The sequence below is a fragment of the Onychostoma macrolepis genome, chromosome 07 (assembly GCF_012432095.1).
Source record: "Onychostoma macrolepis isolate SWU-2019 chromosome 07, ASM1243209v1, whole genome shotgun sequence".
NCBI lineage: Eukaryota > Metazoa > Chordata > Actinopteri > Cypriniformes > Cyprinidae > Onychostoma > Onychostoma macrolepis.
In genome coordinates, this window is record NC_081161.1 from 6,841,161 (window position 1) to 6,861,103 (window position 19,943).

A 19,943-nucleotide genomic window follows, 5' to 3' on the forward strand; every position below is an offset into this window, starting at 1 on the left:
TTTTAATTTCTTTCAATTATGTGCTTTGTGTGAAAGCACAGAACCACACAAATAATTATATTTCTATGTCGCAGAGGCACTGGTTTAGTTACTGGCATACTTACTGATAAATTCAAGTGAATCGATTGAATCTTATGCATTTAATTATTTTTTGCGAAGCTCCTTGCAACAATTTTGTAACCACACAAACCTAAATAATTTTAATCATATTGTGCTATAACTCATGCTGTTCAAATCACTTACAGCACTAAAATGATTTTAAATAGAGTAAAATTTAATAATATCGTTCATTCATAGACAGAAATAAAGTCAAATAGTGTCTGTACTTTAAACCATCCATAAATGCTTTAGCACTAATATCTAACCGTTTTAAGTTCAAATGCATCTCCTTAATTTTGTCCAAATTCTAAAAAACAATATACAAAGAATGAATACATACTGCACAAATATGCATTTTTAAACATTTATTGAAACCTTTAACAAACACACAGATTCAGCAAGTCAGTCGTATTCACCATGACATACCACAAATAATCCTAATCTGACAGATAAATTATAATTTCTAATTAAATATGACATTTACCTTAGCAATAATAAAGGTCTTGAACTGTGATTTTTTCCTGTTGTTGAACTAAGAGAGCAGATCCTAGAGACATTTTCCCCACTATAATTAAAATGACATTAATATGTGAACCAATGAAAACTTGACAATGTCTTCAATGTCTATACATAAAATGCACACAAACATGAACATCTGAACATCAATTGTTAGACAAAACTGAACACATTGACTCAGCCTGGCAGTAAAATAATTAATTTGCACATTTCTAGGGGCAGGAATGTCAAAATGATTTTAAATATGACACAAACAAAACACATGGCAAGAAACTAAAAAAAAAAAAATCTAAGAGAAACGGTTTTTATCATCAAATAATGATACATACGAATTAATAATAATAATAATAATAATAAAAACATATGACTATATAACTGCATAATTATGACTCACTCAATGCGTTTAATTAAAAACTACCTGATTTAAATGCAATATTGTTTAGAAAAGAAATGCAAGATTTAAGAATAGAAGTACACAAAAGAAGCGAACAAAAGTAGACATTTTGGTTTACTCATACTTTAGAAGTTAAAGGCGACACTTGCATAATGATTTTTCATGACCTGCCCTTTAAGCTAAAACCAGTAGAGCTAGAATATACATGCAAGTGCTCGAAAGCTAAGAACAATTCATTAGAGAAGCATATGCATAATGAATATATGAACAGGTACTCTACAAGCTGTACAACAGTTCAAGTATCAAACACTTCCCGAGACTAATGTTCTCACCAACATGTTTTCAGAAAAAGACATTTAAACATCTCTCAAATGCATTATTACAAAAAGGCTGAATAATGGAATCGATTTCAAGTTTGCAGATACGGGTACGGTACCACACTATAGAAATCTTCATTGTAATAAAAAGCGTACATATAACATTAAAGCACTGTATGACTGTAACTCTATGCTACATTTCAGAAATTGCAAGTTGTCTGATGTTGAATGACAACATTCATGCAAAAGTGATATGACAACATCTGAAACAATGACAACATTTTCGAGTTTTCCTTATAGGGATAGTTCACCCAAAAACAAAAATTCTGCCATCATGTTTATTTATATATATTTTCTTTCTTCTCCATACAATGGAAGTCAATGGTGACTAAAATTTGGTCATGGTTACCAACATTCCTATAAATAGCTTTATTTTGTGTTTTTCACAGAAGAAAGTAAGTAATGGAGGTTTGGAAAGACATGAGGGTGAGTAAATAACAGAATTTTCATTTTTGGCCAAACTATCCCTTTAAACCATGTTGTATTTAAAATAGCAATTTCTTGTTAATAGCATGACTCTTGCTATTCTCTGCTCTTAGAGATGCATCTTTCAACTCCACTTGAACCATTTGGTCAAAATCCTTAGGTAATAAACCCAAAGCAATTCACTGACAAACATAAATTAGCAGCTATGTGAAGGCTGAGAACATGTGATTTGTCAAAATGATCAGAGAATTAAAATCCATTAGCAAAAGCTGGACCATACCTGAAGGACCTGATCTTTCCAACTACACTCTAGATTAATTTAAAGGAGTTGAAGTCATTTCCAAGTACATTTTTAAAAAAAACAGCGTGACAATCTGCTGACAGAAAGCATGACGAAGATAATGCTGCAGGTTAAGTCCTGCAGGTTAACCAGAACTGCGAATTTTGGCAGAAAAAACAAAACAAAACAAAAAACAGTGGAAATGAGCCAATGGGCTTTGGAGCTTTTCCAAAATAGCTAGTTGAGTGGAAACTAAAGAAGAGAGGATGAGCAGGATTTTAGAGAGTGATCCTGCTGACTCGCTCACTCAAACAAGTCAAGGCCTCCAGACAAGAGAAATATCGGTGACAAAGTTTACTGGAGTTCAGGAGGATTTGTGCTCCAACATGTAGTAACGGTACATGACGCCCACAAGTACAGCAGCTATGGTGGGAATTAACCAGGTGGTCCATGACCTGAGCAAAAGATAAACACTTGTTTAAAAAAACAACAACAAAAAAAACCAAGCCAAACACGAGTACCGTAGTTTACGCAGAACACAGTCTGAACGCTTACCTGGTGTCTTTGGAAGTTGTGATGTAAACTTCCTAGAGAAGTAATGTGATAAAGCGAGCAAACGTTAACAAACTGCAACAACTTTTACATAATCAATATGTTCATGCATCAGTCACAAAGGTCAGGAGGGAGTTTTTTTTTTTTACCTTTTTTGACACTTTCTTTCTATCATCCTGAAACAGAAAAAATGGGTATTATTAAAGTTCAATGACTTTCCACATACTTGAAGACACAGACTAGATAAGGGACGAATAATAATATTGTACATCCACAGTTTACGATCTTTTACTGCAGAGAGTAACACATTTCTATTAACAATACACATCTAAAAACAAGCACAGTGAACTACTGTAGGAAAAGCACGTGATCCACGCAATCCTAAACATGAGAAAGCTTCATATTAAGCTTTAACGTACTCATAAGCTTTTAATATATTTGAGGCATGTTTACCTCGGCACATAACTTGCATTCAGTAAGGTTATATCCTTATCTAATATTAGAAATTCATGAGTATTTCCAGTTTGCATAAAGGCTCAAATTCAAGGCTCAAAATGTTAAATATCACAAACTTCAATTTGCACACTGTTTTGAGGACAACACAGTAGAATAACTTAGTTCAAAATAAAATGTGGCTTTTTTAAATCAGATTAATCAAAGACATAATCAATTATCAAAATAACTGGTAGTTGCAGTCCCAGACTAGATGATTACATTTAGTCATTTAGCAGACAATTTTATCCAAAGCGACTTACAAATGAGGACAATGGAAGCAATCAAAATCAACAAAAGAGCAACGATATTCAAGTGCTATGGCAAGTCTCAGTTAGCCTAACGCAGTACACGTAGCAAGGGTTTTTTGTTTTGTTTTGTTTTTTTGATTAGATGACTAGATCACAAAAATGTCATGTACAAGTAGGAACATTTTCTTAAGACTTTCTTGGCTAATCTTTAAACTAATACACTTATAAGAAAAACGGCAAACACTACCATATGAAGTTCGCCGATGTAATACTGCTGGAGCATCTCTCTGGCATCTGTGGAATGACCCACATCCTCAAAGCTTTCTGTTGCATCCGCGCCTGCTTGCTCCAGCAGAACCTCTTCACCTCCTGGATGCTGTCAAAGAAAAGACGACAAGGTTTATATCCTTTGGACACTGGCCCTCTTTAATGATACATCTTATGACACATGTTGCACAACATTCAAACTCTAATCTCACTTATGTTACACAATGGTGAGAAAGTTTGACACTCCGGCAACTAACATCAAGATTTCTGTGTAAGACTTTAGTACAAAACATGTTAATGCATGGGATAGGATCCAAGAACCGGTTCTTATAGCGTATTAGTGCCCACACAGTCTCGGATCCCGAAGTGAGTTTCATTTTTTTTCATAGGTATTTTAATATATCTTCATTGAAAACTTACAAGCCACGGACCAAATAGATAAGTAGTAAATCGCAATGCTACAACCTTTGATTAAAAGAAACAAATATTTGGAAATAATTAGTAGTTTGGGTAATGTCGTTTTTCACCAGGGGCCTATGCCATGAAGCCGGTTTAGCTGGCTAGCCAGGTAAGTTTAGTTTGCACCACTTCTGGGTTTCAGTAACTATGAAAGTGGTTTTTGGCTCTTAGCGGTGCTCCACGGCTGACCTGCTCCCAGGCAAGTTATGTGTTTGGCTCAGGGATTTCAAACCAAATTTTGACCAATCAGCTTTGAGCAAAGTTACACATCTCTAACAAAATGTTCCTCCACCAGTTTCACATTCTCTAAATTAAAGGGCACTACATAGAAAACATTTTAAAGAAAATCATCTGGCTTTTAGTGATGATTATTTATTATAATTACTTGGGATTATTTATATAATTATTATACGCTTAATCTATTGCACAAGCCGTTTTAGTTTTAGAATTATTATTAAGCTTTTATTTTAAATAAATAATATGCAATATAAATCAGCTTTAGAATCGATAGATAAAGCATTAAACATGACTAAATATGAATTTAGATTTTTTTTTTTTTTTTTGTCTCTTTACCCATATGTTATCAACTGTATAAACTAACTTCACAACCGTCACTTGCACTGATATGGCAAGATGTTTTCTTCAAGTTGTCCTCTTTTATGGACAGCTCTTTTCATCTTGCTGTGTAAATGTGTTTACTACTTCATATTTTTCCAGACTTTTAATCTTTGGCAGTGAATTGAACTGACTGTCTTGCGTGAAGTGAGTTTCAAGGCATGTGACTGGCTGTTCATTACTGATGTCACACTTTCATATGGACGTAATTCATACGCTCAGGATCAAAGCCTGGGCCGACAGATAAAGTTATTGATGAGCGTCATGATGGCTTCAGGAAAAGCTTATATATAGATTAACAACCTCATAGCATAGTCTTTATAAATTATTGTAAAAAAAATCAATTTCTCCTATAGAGAAAGTGAATATATTTTTACTTTGGGAAGCTGACTACTTCACTCAATTCAGAACTGAATCAATCTTTGGTTACATAAGCAGTTCATTGTATTAACATACTCTTGGTAAATCAAAATGAGTCAAATTAAAACCTAGTCCCAATTTGAAGGACCTGTTACTGTTTTGTTGTGCTTTAAAGCTAGTAACTGGTAGTTCATAATATGACAACATCATATGGTTTAATTGTAATATGAAGCATTTAATAAATAATGCATTATTTAACAAACTAATTTAGTGTTATCTATTTTTGTTAAGTATTATTTAATAAAGTTAGCAGCTGTCTGAGCTGCATATATTCCACCTCTAAAAGTACCTCTCTTTTTTCTACAAATACTAATAATTTCCCAAAAGATCTAAAAAATATTGTTAATCATGGAATCGGAATCGTCAAACTCCTTGATTCACAAGAAAGATTCGATTCCCGACTTGCTCGGTTACACAGGCGTGATGCAACAACACCGTAGTAGTCAAGTCATTTAAAAATGAAAACAAAGAAATGTAGGTTGAATAAAGAAAGCTTAATAACTTGAGTCGGGATATGAAGGGCAATAAAACTTTCACCACGTGTCGGAGTTCGTTTCAACATGATCAGGCTAGCAGAGCAGCTACGTGGCTAATACCCAACCATTCAATGACTGCGTCCAGTGTTTTGATACAAAATATTTCCGTAGAGAGTTAGCTAGGTTCATCCTTCAGAGTGTCGTTTACTGCAGTGAATCTAGTATGCTAACTCACTAATCGGGCCACAGAAACTTTGATGATCTTATCAGCAGCTTGTGTTTCGAGTCTAGAGACGTTCCAGCTACAAATTAATAAGAGTATCCCGTATTTAAGATATATAAACAACAGAAAAGGACGCAGGGTTTGGTGCTGTATGGTTAAACTGTTGTGTCAGGTGTGATGTGGAGGACATCATGAAACTCCAACCTTCTTACCTCCTCCATGAAACTTGTGATATCGTAAACTTTATCGTGGATGATGAGCCATGTGTCTTTGCTCATGTTATGGATTTGAACCTCCTCGCGCTTGTAATATTTCACGCCGCTGTCCTCCTCCGGCGCGCGTGTATTTTCATCCTTCACGTCCTGGTTCTCTCTTTTCACTGAGCTCTCAGTTTCTTCCCCCATATTCACGCGGTTTCTGTCGCTTCTCTGCTGGAGTTCAGTGGAAACCAGTGCTTGGGTTTTACCTGTAATCTTTTAGCTCGAAGCGTTTTTTTTAATACACCTAACGTTAATCTGTCCAGTTCAGTTCTAGTCTAGCCGGCACACCATTTCACCACCAGTCACGAGAAATGACCCAATCCATTCGCTCAAACCGAACCAGCCAATCAGCGCTCAGCTCACCAGTGACGGAACCAGTAGCAGCCAATCAGAATCAAGAGCAGATCATCACGAGACCGCCAAACGTCACACGCATGTTACGCGCACATTGGTCTCACGCTCACGTTACACAACCCCAAAAGTCCTTAATACTGAAAAGTCCTAAATACCTTTTTGTTTGCGTGTGTATATTATTTTGTGATTGGATTGATGTATTTATCATTATTTTGTGTTTGGATTGATGTATGTATCATCGATTGCATTGTAAGTGTCTATTTAGAGGCGTAAAAACAAAGAAATTGTCTACTATGTAAAAAATGTAATTATCCAAAAACATACAAAAAAGGTAAGGAAAAATTTTATTAAGTAGCTTTTGAAGAAAAAAAATAAATAAATTTATATCCAATATTATGAAAGGGTTTAGGACACAACCATTGATGGTAAAACCATATAAACCCTTGATTAAAACCGATTAAAACATAAAGATGACAAAGTCATAATGATCTAATAATATTGATGAGTCATAATGATCATAATGGCTTTCAAAGTAAAATTAAAATTTTGAAATTAATGTTTTATTTTTATCTTGAAAATGTAATTGAGTGCAAATATTCAAGTAGCCTAGCTTTAATACCTCAAAATAATACTTGTGTAAAAAGAAGTTTAATGATTCTACATGGGCTCATTTTTATTCACTCCTGTCTATTAAAAAAAAAAAAAAAAGGGATTTTTAAAGGTTTCAGGTTTGCATTCTCAGACAAGATATATTTACACCACTGCTATTTCATTTTTATTTATTTATTTTTAGTTGTTGCTAGAAACTGCATTTGTGTTAAGAGGAGGTATTCTTCTGCTCTGTTTATTCTCATTTGTCTGTTTCCTGAAACCAAAACTAACAAAACCTTCCCTGAATGAGTTTGCTAATGACTTTTGCTGAGTTTGTCATTCCAAGCTAGGTATGAGAGCAACTTTCCCTCATTTGCATATCTAATGAGCTAGCGATGAGTGCCACCTGTGCTCTACTGATATCTGTTTAGGGAAAACAGAGAACTCATATTTGGTCTCATCTGTGAAATGGCTCATTAATAAGCCCATGCAGGTCCACACTGAGGCTGTGCACATTCCCGTTTTTACAAACTGGAATCTGCAGATTCTGATGTTGCATTAATAACAGGTTAGAAAACTCTGTTGTCTTCAATGAGATATGCAAAATCTAGCATGGACACCAGTAGGCTATCATAAGTTTTATGTTTTCTTTATTTATTTTCTATTTTAGTTGTTTGAATTTGTAAAAATCTGAGGATTTGTTTATTTATTTTACTTTTTTGAGGTTTCATTTAAATTATTTAAACTGTACAAGATTTGGTGCCACACTTCAAATTTATAAACTAAACGGCTGATATACTGTTAAATAATGTTTTGATCTTTTAATTTAATTTAAGTAAACTTGAACGAACTTGTGCTAAAGTAGGTTGAACGATGCAAAAGTGGGATGGTTGTTGGAGTCACAATAGTGCACTGCTCAAATTTGATATGTTCAGTCTGAGTTTTGTAACTTCCTCAGCCCTCAAATATTTCCAATACTAGATACTGTTTTGAGTTACAAGTGACTGAATTCTAGGTGCGGGTGGCATACCTCTATTTATACCATATGGGTGAAATGATAAGTGTACGATAATAGTAGACTATTCAATTTATCCTTTCTTTTGTGTATGAGTATGACTCATTTAAAATCCATTCCACTGATTCATGCAGGAATGAAATGTACTGCTCGGACATGCAGTGTGTGACAGGTCGAGTCCACTATGGCTTTGTTTGGAACCATTTTTGTTGGTGGGGCAAAAACTAAAGATTGTGTGAATGTAAGTTATGTCATTAACTTCTGTGATCGACAGTTGTGTGACGAGGCCCATCTGAAGTTGCATGCAAAATGTGCATCCAGGAGTGAGTGGTCAAGAAGTATTTATAATAAGTATTAGTTTATGAAAAACTGCATTGAAAAAGTGAAAAATTGCATTTCTTTTTTTGTGTGTTTGTGCACTATACATTAAGGATAAGCAAGCTTATCTTTTAACTTATTTCTTTTTAATTTGTACTTAGTTTTATCGAGACCCACATTCAAGGGAGGATCCGATTCCTTGCGACACTGAAGAAAAAACCTTCAGGCCCTTAGGAACCGAGGCAGTTAGAATGAGATGACTTCTGTCATCACAGTTTTGATGTGGACACTATTTTGCTCTGTTTTCACTACTGCAGGTTTATGCTTTTATCAGATCTGTTTTCACACTATTTACATGAACTAAAACAGTGTAGGTTTGTTTTGGTAACGGTCACATGCACCACAAGTAACTCCTTTAATTGTTTATTTCCTCCCTCCAAACTGTCAGCATTTGGGTGTTGTGAATTCCTTTCGGTTGGTTTGTTTTTGAACAGGGCAGTGAATGGCTTTTCTCCAGTGTGCATTCTTTTGCGTTTCGTTTCCTTCTCCCTCACAGAAAGGTAAGGGAGCAATGACTCTTCACTGTGTGAACACTTGTAAGGTCTGGCCTCACTCAAATGTGCAAGAGTGAAGTTTTGGGTTGCTCTTGTTATTATGAATGATTCATCTGTGCGTCTTGTTTCAAGAGAGAGTACTGTTTTCATTAATCTTCAGTGTACTTTGACTTGTCACGTTGATTTGCAGCTGCCCCTCTTGTTTATTTCTTCTCCCACCATCTTTTATTTAGATCACTTTTCACAGTCCATGAGGATCCCTATTAATATATTTATTTATTAACAGAGTTGGACAAAGTCCACAACTATTACTTGAGTGAAAGTATACTACCAGTCAAATATGTGACCCTGGACGACAATACCAGTCTTAAGTGTCAATTTTTCGAGGGTGCAAAAAAATCTAAATACTGAGAAAAACGCCTTTAAAGTTGTCCAAATTAAGTTATTAGCTATGCATATTACTAATCAAAAATTAAGTTTTGATACATTTACGGTAAGAAATTTACAAAATATCTTCATTGAACATGATCTTTACTTAATATCCTAATGATTTTTGGCATAAAAGAAAAATCGATAATTTTGACCCATACAATGTATTTTTGGCTATTGCTACAAATATACCCCAGCGACTTAAGACTGGTTTTGTGGTCCAGGGTCACATTTTACTCCATTGCAAGTGAGAGTAGTGAAGACTTTTTTTTGTGTGTGAACGAACAGAAGTACTTGCTTTTAAAAGTGCTTATTTACCAAAAGTAAGTTTCCTTTTTTTATGTCAATACACTGTTATATTATTGTTGTATGTAATACTTGCAATACCTAATGCCTTTGAAGCAACTTACAATATATTATGCCTACTGAATGCATTGTAGTGTCATTGAAATAAAGAGCTTTTAGAATGTTAAAAACCTATAAAAATGAAACAAGTGAGTTGACCAAAAATAAAAAAAATAATAACACCCATACCCACCCCCACAAAAGCAGCTCTGGCAGTGTGCACCCATCTACATGCAGCCATTCATCCACATTTGAACCGAGTGGACAGTGAAATTGCTGTAAATACAGACTGATAAGAAAAAAAAAACTTTAAAACCCAGCAACACAACTGTAGCTTGTATAACTTTACAACAGCAACACTGCTTTCACAAAAAAGCAAAAGAGCAAGATTTTTTTGACTTGATAAAAATTAAAAAATAATGGACGTGTGTTTAATATATACCACAATATTAACTTCTTGTCATTGAATTGTTGTAAATAAATATTACATTTGCAACTGTCTGAAAAGAAGAAAGTCACATTTTCAGAGAAAAAAATAAATAAAATCACCCACTGACTTTCAAAGCTGCTACATAAAAATTACTTTCTACTTCGAGGACCTATTTAGAAATGTAGCGGAGTGAAAAGTATGATATTTGCCTTTCAAATGTAGTGAAGTTAAAGTCAAGTAAAGTACAGTAATCAAGTAAATGTACTTCTTTACTGTCCACCTCTGTATATTAATGTTTCACTCTAAAGTGTCTCTTCATAGAATAAAAACGGTTTCCTCTCATGTTGGTGTATGTATGATTTTATGGTTCATATTATGGTACAAGTTTTCTAAAAAATATACAATGCATCTCTAAAGGTTCCAAAGGATTTTTTTTTCTTCCCTAAAGTGCCACAGAAGCACCATTTCGAGTTTTTCAAATAACCTTTTAGTGAGTAGTTAAAATTTTTCTTAGCGTGAATTTTTATATTAAAAAACCTAACCTTTTCCTAACCCCCCAAAGAACATTTGGTAAAATGAAAAGTTTTCATTGATGTTAAAATTAAAGATTTTTGGGAAGACTGGTTGTGATGTTAAACAACTGCTTAAAATCTGTGTTTAAAAATATAATGTTCAAAACTAAATCTAAATATGTTCAAAACTGACGTGTTCCCAGTAAACTTTGCATTCAGCTATACTGTATGTAAAGTGGTCTTGCCAAACAATCATTGCTCACCTTATACAATATTTGAACAATAGTACATTGCGTGTGCATGATTACAACAAATTACAGTATATGCTTGAGACCTTGAACAAAGACTGATGTAGAACCTTACAAGAATTACATCATGTCCTAACCAAGCACAATGCAATAAATTGACAAGCTCTTTCAGTACAGGAGGTTTTGTTTGTTGCTTTGAATCTATGTGGATGGATTCTAAATCATACGGGCTAGTTCCTGTTCACTATAGATGCATATTAAATATCAAATATGTTCTGATTGGCAGTAATTGGGATGCGTCATGCAGCGTTTTTTTGCTGGTAGCATGAACTGACTTGTCATTGCACCTCCTTAGGCCTTGCCCAATTGTACATTTAGAGTAATAAATTGAGAACAGACTCAGAGGTTTGTACAAAAGATACAAGTTTTATAACTGGCCACAAGGTGGCAGTAAATGCATTTAGATAGGGCTGCGTGTAGCGCTAGGGAAATGATAGTTATCCAATATACAATAACATATAACACAAATATATAGATTATGCATTTTTACATTATGCATTGTTCATTTGGCATGAGGACAAACATGCACACCCCCAGTCTGCTCAGACAAGCGTGTATATGACAGATCTACCTAATCTGAAACATTCATTGAATGTTAACCATTTTTTCATTACAGTTTATCAGAATAACAATTTGAGAGAAAACCTGAACTGAAAACCATGTATGGTTTGTCCCTATTTTGCTTTAATGACAGCATCTCTCGAGCTGCAAGAACACCACAAGCTGGTGTCAGACCTGATGATCATGTTCTAAAAATCATAAATAAATATTTTTCCAAAATATTTTATGGGCTGACGATGACTTTTCCAGGTAAAAAAAAATTACACACATACAATTCCCTCATGTAGTACATCCGGATTGTTCAAGATAAATAAAACGGGCAGTTTTTAAAGGAATAAATTATATTAAGGAATATGATTTCAGCTTGCATATTGATTTTGAGCCATTTTAGCATATTTTAAATCTTGTTTTGTCTTATTTCATTCTGCGGCCCTCTTGGAAATGAGGCCCCCTCCCAGCTTATTGTTATAACTTCTTTTTACACTTCTACATTTTATTTATTTTAGTTTTTTTTTTTTTTTCATGTTTCTGTTTATATTCAATGTGGTTTCAGACATTTGGACCCTGTTTTTCACCTCTAAGTTTGAATCAGCTATCTAAACCTCATTGTTTTTATTAGTCTTAAACACACATTGTGAACATTAATGTGCATCTGCCTCAGTGAGCTTTATGTCACTGCATCATTTCCCACGACACACAACAGATTTCCCTTCAATCCAGTAAATATTTGCATGCTTTTCCCTGGCAGAGGGACGGCGGACCATGTAACTGCTCTGTCCTCTCAAGCGCTAGTTGACAGTGAAACCTAATGGTACGTGCATAACTTGCATAATGTTAAATGCAGACAAAAACAACTATGATGGAGACAAACTGGCCAAGAGAGCGACAACGGCACATATGAAAGGTGGACCTGGTCATCAATGACTCTGTTTATTTCCATCCAGGCAAGGAAATGAGTGATTGGGATCTCATATTAGCGGCGCTAAACAGCTGGGAATGTTTACACAGGAAATTAGATGGTGATTTTCACTTTCTGTCCCCACTGTGCCATATGGAGTGATGCATTATGATAATTCTGAGGATGAATCACAATTCAATGCCTCCATGAATTTTAGCAAGACGCTCATGCATAAAAATCCATTCTGTTATGATGCAGCCAGATGCAGTTTCATGTTTATTAGTGTGCTATCTCATATTAAAAACCATGTTTCTTTATCCGAATTAGACAATAAGACATTGTACACCCTGCGTCATGTCCATCGGGTCCGGTCTTTCCTGCTTTATCCTCTCTCTTTATAACGCCATCTGTGCCTCGAAGTCAATGGCAGCAGAGTGTGCAAAGATAAGATGTGAGAGGTTTACAGGTTTTATTGAACGCTGTACAAACTGGGAAATCTCATCCTGAAATATGGCATGACACTTCAGGAGACTGGATATGTCACCACAGCAACGGATCATCGTCTACACAGCCTGACGGGTCAGAGAACATCATACGAACACAGGCCTGACAAAAACACCCAAGGTCAAAGCTCACTGCAGAGGCGTGACAGCGTTGATAATTAAATCCACCCACGGTCTTTAATATACCAGAGCTTAAATCATCTTTTGTAGCAGCGAACTGCATGTGGTTAGACTAGATTTTTTAGACTATCAAGGTTTTGTTCGTTCTGCTGTGATGGAATAGTGCTATTGAACCTGATAGACCTGAATAGCTGAATGATGGAGACACAAGAATAAAAAACCTTGTGAAATTCTCGGACGAGTTATAGAAGGAGACACAAAAGTTAAAACAGCATTAAATGTTGTTGCTAGGAGCCTAAAATAATTTCAGTCTTTAAAGGGATAGTTTGAATTTCTTTCTTTTGTTGAACATTAAAGATGAAATTTTTGAAAAATGTTGCTGGTCTCCATTGACTTCCATAGTATGGAAAAAATACTATGGAAGTCAATGGGGATCAGAAACCGTTTGGTTATCTTTTTTGTTCTGCAGAAGAAAGAAAATATGTTAAGTAAACATTTTCATTTTTTGGTGAACTATCCCTTTAAAGGAGCACTCAGTAATTTTTGCTTATTAAAAAAAGTTAAGAAATAAATGGCACTTTTGAAAAATGTTTAAAATGATGTAAACTCGCATGAAATTAATACTCCAGTCATATCAGTAGCACAATAAATGCTGATTTATTCTGCTTTGTGCAGGTCCCTTTATGGGGACTACCATGTTAAGATCACATGACCAGATGACTTTGTCTCATTATAATCTTAAATATAAAATATAATAACTTAAAATACAACCTTTAAATGTTGGTTATGTTTTGCACAGCTTTTTAAGTAGGGGTGACTCTATTTAGTCTCAGTTATGACATATTGATGCTTTAAGTGCAATATTTTACAATTATTCTTTTTTTTTTTGTTAGATAAATCTATGAAAATGTCAAGTGTTTGTGAGAATGGCATATATTGGTAAAAAAAAAAAAAAAGATGCGTTTGGTTTCACTTTTTGTGATCTCATTAGATTGGAGAGCAAGCAACAGAAAAAAAGCAGACTTGCTGCTTTAGGCAAATATTTTGCCTCTGCCATCAAAATTAGAGAAAAATAACAAACATTTTTGAAAGCTAATCAGCGGCTGGGCAACCACTGTATTCGGTAATAAGAAATAATATTCGTAGAATCACAGATTTTTAGGAGAGCTGAGATAAAAGACGGGCCACAGCTGAAGCCCCCTAAATATGGTCTAGCAATGGCCATGTTTGAAAGAGATGTGTAATGATGAGAATGTAAAAAGAGGCTCTGAATTGCTATCATTACAATCAGTATAATTAGAATCCTGCTTGGGCAGGTCCAGCTGGCACAGATGAAGCTATCAGATGTCACTACACACGGCTAAATCTCAAATAATCCTGAATTTTTATGAGCTCTCACAGCCATAATGTTATGAAGTGTTATTTGACTGTTCTACCTACATTTTTGGAAAACTCCAAAAACATAACTATACATAGGCCTACAATTCACTGCAGTTTCCGGCTGAAATAATCTTTTATTGTTTTCACACAAATTATGATTACAAAGGCAGATGATCAGTTGATTTACTTTCACTCACTTCTTTGCATAACACTATGTTATGACCTCAAAAACACTTTTACCATAGTGCAAGATTTGTAAACAAATAGATTTTGACGTGTGTGTCACATAACCAGATCCATATGTACAGCTTTTCTGACATAGTAAACTTGCTCCGTAGTCCACCTGGTACAGTATTGTACTTGTACTGTGGAGCACTTAATTACGAGTACTGAATAGCTCAAAGACAGAAGCAAGCTAAATTGACATGGTTCCATCAAATGCGTTTTTATTTCAAGTTTGCTTTTGTTAATATTATCGCTTAGTTTTAGGGTAGGGTTTAGTGCAAGTGGTATGTTGCTTTAAAACACAATAGAGCAGTCACCTTACAGCACCCCTCAATGAACACAATTTACATTTCTGGGTGAACTATATATTTAAGTTCTTGACCTTATTTTGAACAATTTAGTAGTTTATTGCACACACACACACACACACAGATAACTTTGATAGAAAGGTATGTAATGAATTAGGTTGAATAGCTTTCAGCTGTTAAATTTAAGTACACAATTAGATCATAATTTAGGTCAACGAAGTACCAAGCGATGCTTAATTTTGTTCTGTCTGTGGTGTAAAAAGTTTGCATTAGCAATTAAACATAAAAACAATTAAGCAAAACATGGTCAGGTCAAAGTGTCTGAATACATTTTGGTCCCAAAGTTTTATAAATTTTACTGGTAGTCTACTGAATGAAGAATTTTTGGGTATGATATGTCACAGTTCACTTTATTTCGTTATACTCACTTACATAAATGAACTATAGTGCCCTGCACCCATGAGTAAAAAAAAAAAAAAAAAAAAAAAAATATATATATATATATATATATATATATATATTATATCTGGTGTCTGAATAATTTTTGGTTTGACTGTATGTATATATATTGTTGAGATCAGATTCTACTATAAATTCTGTGTGAGTGTATCTATATCTATATCTCTATCATATATTTATGACCCTGGACCACAAAACCAGTCTTAAGTGTCAATTTTTCGAAATTGAGATTTATACATCATCTGAAAGCTGATTGATGTATGGTTTGTTCGGATCGGACAATATTTGGCTGAGATACAACTATTTGAAAATCTGGAATCTGAGGGTGCAAAAAAATCTAAATATTGAGAAAATCGCCTTTAAAGTTGTCCAAATGAAGTTCTTAGCATTGCATATTACTAATCAAAAATTAAGTTTTTATATATTTATGGTAAGAAATTTACAAAATATCTTCACGGAACATTTTATTTGGCATAAAATAAAAACTGATAATTTTGACCCACACAATGTATTTTTGGCTATTGCTACAAATACAGCACTAATATATATATATATATATATATATATATATATATATATATATATATATATATATATAAATAAAAGGGGTGTAACGGTACACAAATATGACGGTTCGGTACGTACCTCGGTTTTAACATCACGGTTTGGTATGATTTTGGTACAGCAGGGGGAAAAACTACATTTTTTTTTATTTATTTTTTTATTTTTTAAATAAACAGTGGTTTACTGAAGTTCCTCTTTCTTTAAATACATTCAGTTATAGTTTAAATTTTCTTAGTGATAAAAATCTACCTCAGCTTATGCTTAAAACTATAGGGAGCCCTTTTACATTGGTTACAATTAGGCCTAACAACTTAACCCAAACTTAAATTTAATTACTATTTATTTTTAAATAGATGCACTCGACTTTGGAAAAAAAAAAAAAATGTATGCAAACATGTAAATTGCACACAATGCTGTTTTTAAATTAATTTATAAATAATAAAATTTCTAGGCTATTTGTTAAAAATATATTCTTACACACTGGCTGTCATAGCATGTTTCATAACAGATTAATTTAAACACACATTAAATAATTAAGACTAACAGGTTTAGTAAAATATGAGTTTATCGTGTAATATTTCGTGAAATGCTCCTCTCTAGACTTCATTTCTCTAGTGAACTAACTGATGACTTGCTGAGGTAAATGAAATGCTACGTGACATGCTAAGACTGTCAAAATGCCATTTATTATTTGAATTTCCTTAAAAAAAATAAAAAAATACAATAAATACTGTATTCGTCCGGTAGCCTACACATAAACGGTTCGGTACAAATACGTGTACCGTTACACCCCTAATAGCATATATATATATATATACAGAGCTGCGTAGTAACTGATTACATGTAATCTGGATTACGTAATCAGATTCCAAAAATTAAGTATTTGTAATCAGAGTAAGTTACATTTTAAAATACTCGTAATCAGACTACAGTTACTTTTTATGGATTACATGATTACATATTATTCACACAATAGCAGTAAATTATTCATGAATCATTGATTCTCCCTAATTTCTCTTTTTCATCACGTCACGTTACTGACTACAATTTTTGTCATGTAATCAGTAATGGATTACAATTTGTAAGTAATCTACCCAGCTTTCTCTCTCTCTCTCTCTCTATATATATATACATACATACACACACAGAGACAAGAGAATTTATAGTAGAATCTGATCTCAACACAACAGTAATGAGCAAGTAGCTCCTTCATTGTTCTTGCTGATTAGAAGGTTACAGTCTTTGAGTGTCTGTTTGGTGCTCTGCAGCCCCTCCAAATGGCATAAGGGCTTCCACGTGATCTAATATGGTCTCCTACACTCATACTAATTGCATCTCCATGACAACAAACAGCTACAAAGTCACTGCCCTGCTAGCAGCTGAACCACACGAGGAGGCTTTAACAATCAGTTTCGCATTAGCAGCAGTTCAACAACCACCCAAGGTGTCCCTGTAGCTTTCTATACTTGTGCAATACTGTCACTGGATTTGCTGTTAAGAAGCTGGTTTAATCAGCCTCACATAGTGGTCTTGTGTTAAACTCAACACAAGTTTTCCATGCAACTGAACAGATCAGAAGAGCAAAGGTGCAAAACAGTCTTTATTGACCTATGCAGATTATTCTCTTAAACAAGCCTACTAAAGCTATTTTAACCTTCAAGGGTGTTGGAAGTTGATTTGATATGACCACCATAATCGGATTTAGGTGAGACTCTATCCTCATAATTTTTCTACATTACAGAAGGCAAGAAAAGAGCTGAATTGATCAGATCTTCTGCAGCACTACAGAAGTTGCTGAGGCAGCACTGAGGTTCACAGCAGATTTTCCCACACACCACATAAGAAAGTTTATTGTATATGCCGCAGCCTTAATGCAGGCTGTTTACCATAGCCCTTGGGTCTATGTATGCACACGATTTTTTTTTTGAGGTGAGATTGAATTTATATGGTCGAATATGTGAGAAATAGACCAGGGAGTTTCAAAATGATGATGCCAAGGACCTTAAAAAGGTTAAATTTCATTATTTCCATATTTAGAAATAATGAAAAATTAAACAGTTAAATCAAATTCATTATAAGGATAGTTCACCCAAAAAATGAAAGTTGTGATAACTTGTTCCAAACCTGTATGAGTTTCTTTCTTCTGTTGAGCATAAAAGATGATATTTTGGAGAATGTTGCAACCACTGACGTCCATATTTTTTTCCATACTATGGAAGTCAGTGGCTACCCTCAACAGTTTATTTACCCAAATATCTTCTTTCGTGCTCAAAAGAAAGAGAAACTCATACAGATTTGGAACAAGTGGAGGTTGAGCAAATGACAAGTTTTAATTTTGGGTGAACTATCCCTTCAAAAGGTTTTAAACAGTTTAATAAATTAACATGTTTTAAAGGCCCTAAAAATATTTTACATTTTGCCAAACCCTGTAGTCCCAGACCCCAGTTCGAAAACCCCTGAAATAGAGCATGCTACCCATGACCCCTTGAATCAAATCCCCAATATACGGGCAAACATATTGCTTTGCACTCATTATACAAACTCCAGAGAGCTATATTTATTACATATTTGCCCAGCATGAGCTCCAGCTCTCCCATAAAGAAATTGTGCCCCCTGAGCTGTAAAGTAAACTGCCCACAAAAATGCAGCATATACAGGTGCTGGTCATATAATTAGAATATCATCAAAAAGTTGATTTCTTTCACTAATTCCATTCAAAAATGAAACTTGTGTATTATATTCATTCATTACACACAGACTGATATATTTCAAATGTTTATTTCTTTTCATTTTGATGATTAGAGCTTACAGCTCATGAAAGTCAAAAATCAGTATCTCAAAATATTAGAATATTTACATTTGAGTTTTAATAAATGACCATCCCTACAGTATAAATTCTGGGTATCTCTTGTTCTTTGAAACCACAGTAATGGAGAAGACTGCTGACTTGGCAATGATCCAGAAGACGGACATTGACACCCTCCACAAAGAGGGTAAGTCACAGAAGGTCATTACTGAAAGGTGTGGCTGTTTACAGAGTGCTGTATCAAAGCATATTAAATGCAAAGTTGACTGGAAGGAAGAATTTGGGTAGGAAAAGGTGCACAAGCAACAGGGATGACCGCAAGCTTGAGAATACAGTGAAGCAAAGCCGATTCAAACACTTGGGAGAGCTTCACAAGGAGAGAACTGAAGCTGGAGTCAGTGCATCAAGAGTCACCACGCTCAGACGTCTTCAGGAAAAGGGCTACCAAGCCACTTCTGAACCAGAGACAACGTCAGAAGCATCTTAACTGGGCTGTGGAGAAAAAGAACTGGACTGTTGCTCAGTGGTCCAAAGTCCTGTTTTCAGATGAAAGTAAATTTTACATTTCATTTGGAAATCAAGGTCCCAGAGTCTGAAGGAAGAGTGGAGAGGCACAGAATCCATGTTGCTTGAAGTCCAGTGTGAAGTTTCCACAGTCAGTGATGATTTGGGCTGCCATGTCATCTGCTGGTGTTGGTCCACTGTGTTTTCTGATGTCCACAGTCAACGCAGCCATCTACCAGGAAATTTTAGAGCACTTCATGCTTCCTTCTGTTGACAAGCTTTATGGAGATGCTGATTTCATTTTCCAGCAGGACTTGGCACCTGCCCACACTGCCAAAGGTACCAAAAGCTGGTTCAACGACCATAGTGTTACTGTGCTTGATTGGCCAGCAAACTCGCCTGACCTGAACCCCATAGAGAATCTATGGGGTATTGTCTAGAGGAAGATGAGAGACACCAGACCCAACAATGCAGATGAGCTGAAGGCCACTATCAGAGCAACCTGGGCTCTCATAACACCTGAGCAGTGCCACAGACTGATCGACTCCATGCCACGCCGCATTGCTGCAGTAATTCAGGCAAAAGGAGCCCCAACTAAGTATTGAGCGCTGTACATGCTCATACTTTTCATTTTCATACTTTTCAGTTGGCC

The 19,943-nt window shown here is 34.9% G+C and overlaps 1 protein-coding gene across 1 annotated transcript; it reads right to left on the reverse strand.

Annotated features, from left to right (window-relative positions):
- Positions 1-452: 452 nt before the first annotated feature.
- LOC131545048 (cytochrome b5) lies at positions 453-6,431 on the reverse strand. Its single transcript, XM_058783660.1, has 5 exons — positions 6,060-6,431; positions 3,635-3,763; positions 2,794-2,820; positions 2,648-2,679; positions 453-2,547 (listed from the first exon to the last, which is right to left on the reverse strand). Exons 1-5 carry the CDS (start codon positions 6,249-6,251, stop codon positions 2,457-2,459), a joined length of 471 nt encoding a protein of 156 aa, XP_058639643.1. The 5' UTR covers positions 6,252-6,431; the 3' UTR covers positions 453-2,456.
- Between the last annotated feature and the right edge of the window lie 13,512 nt (positions 6,432-19,943).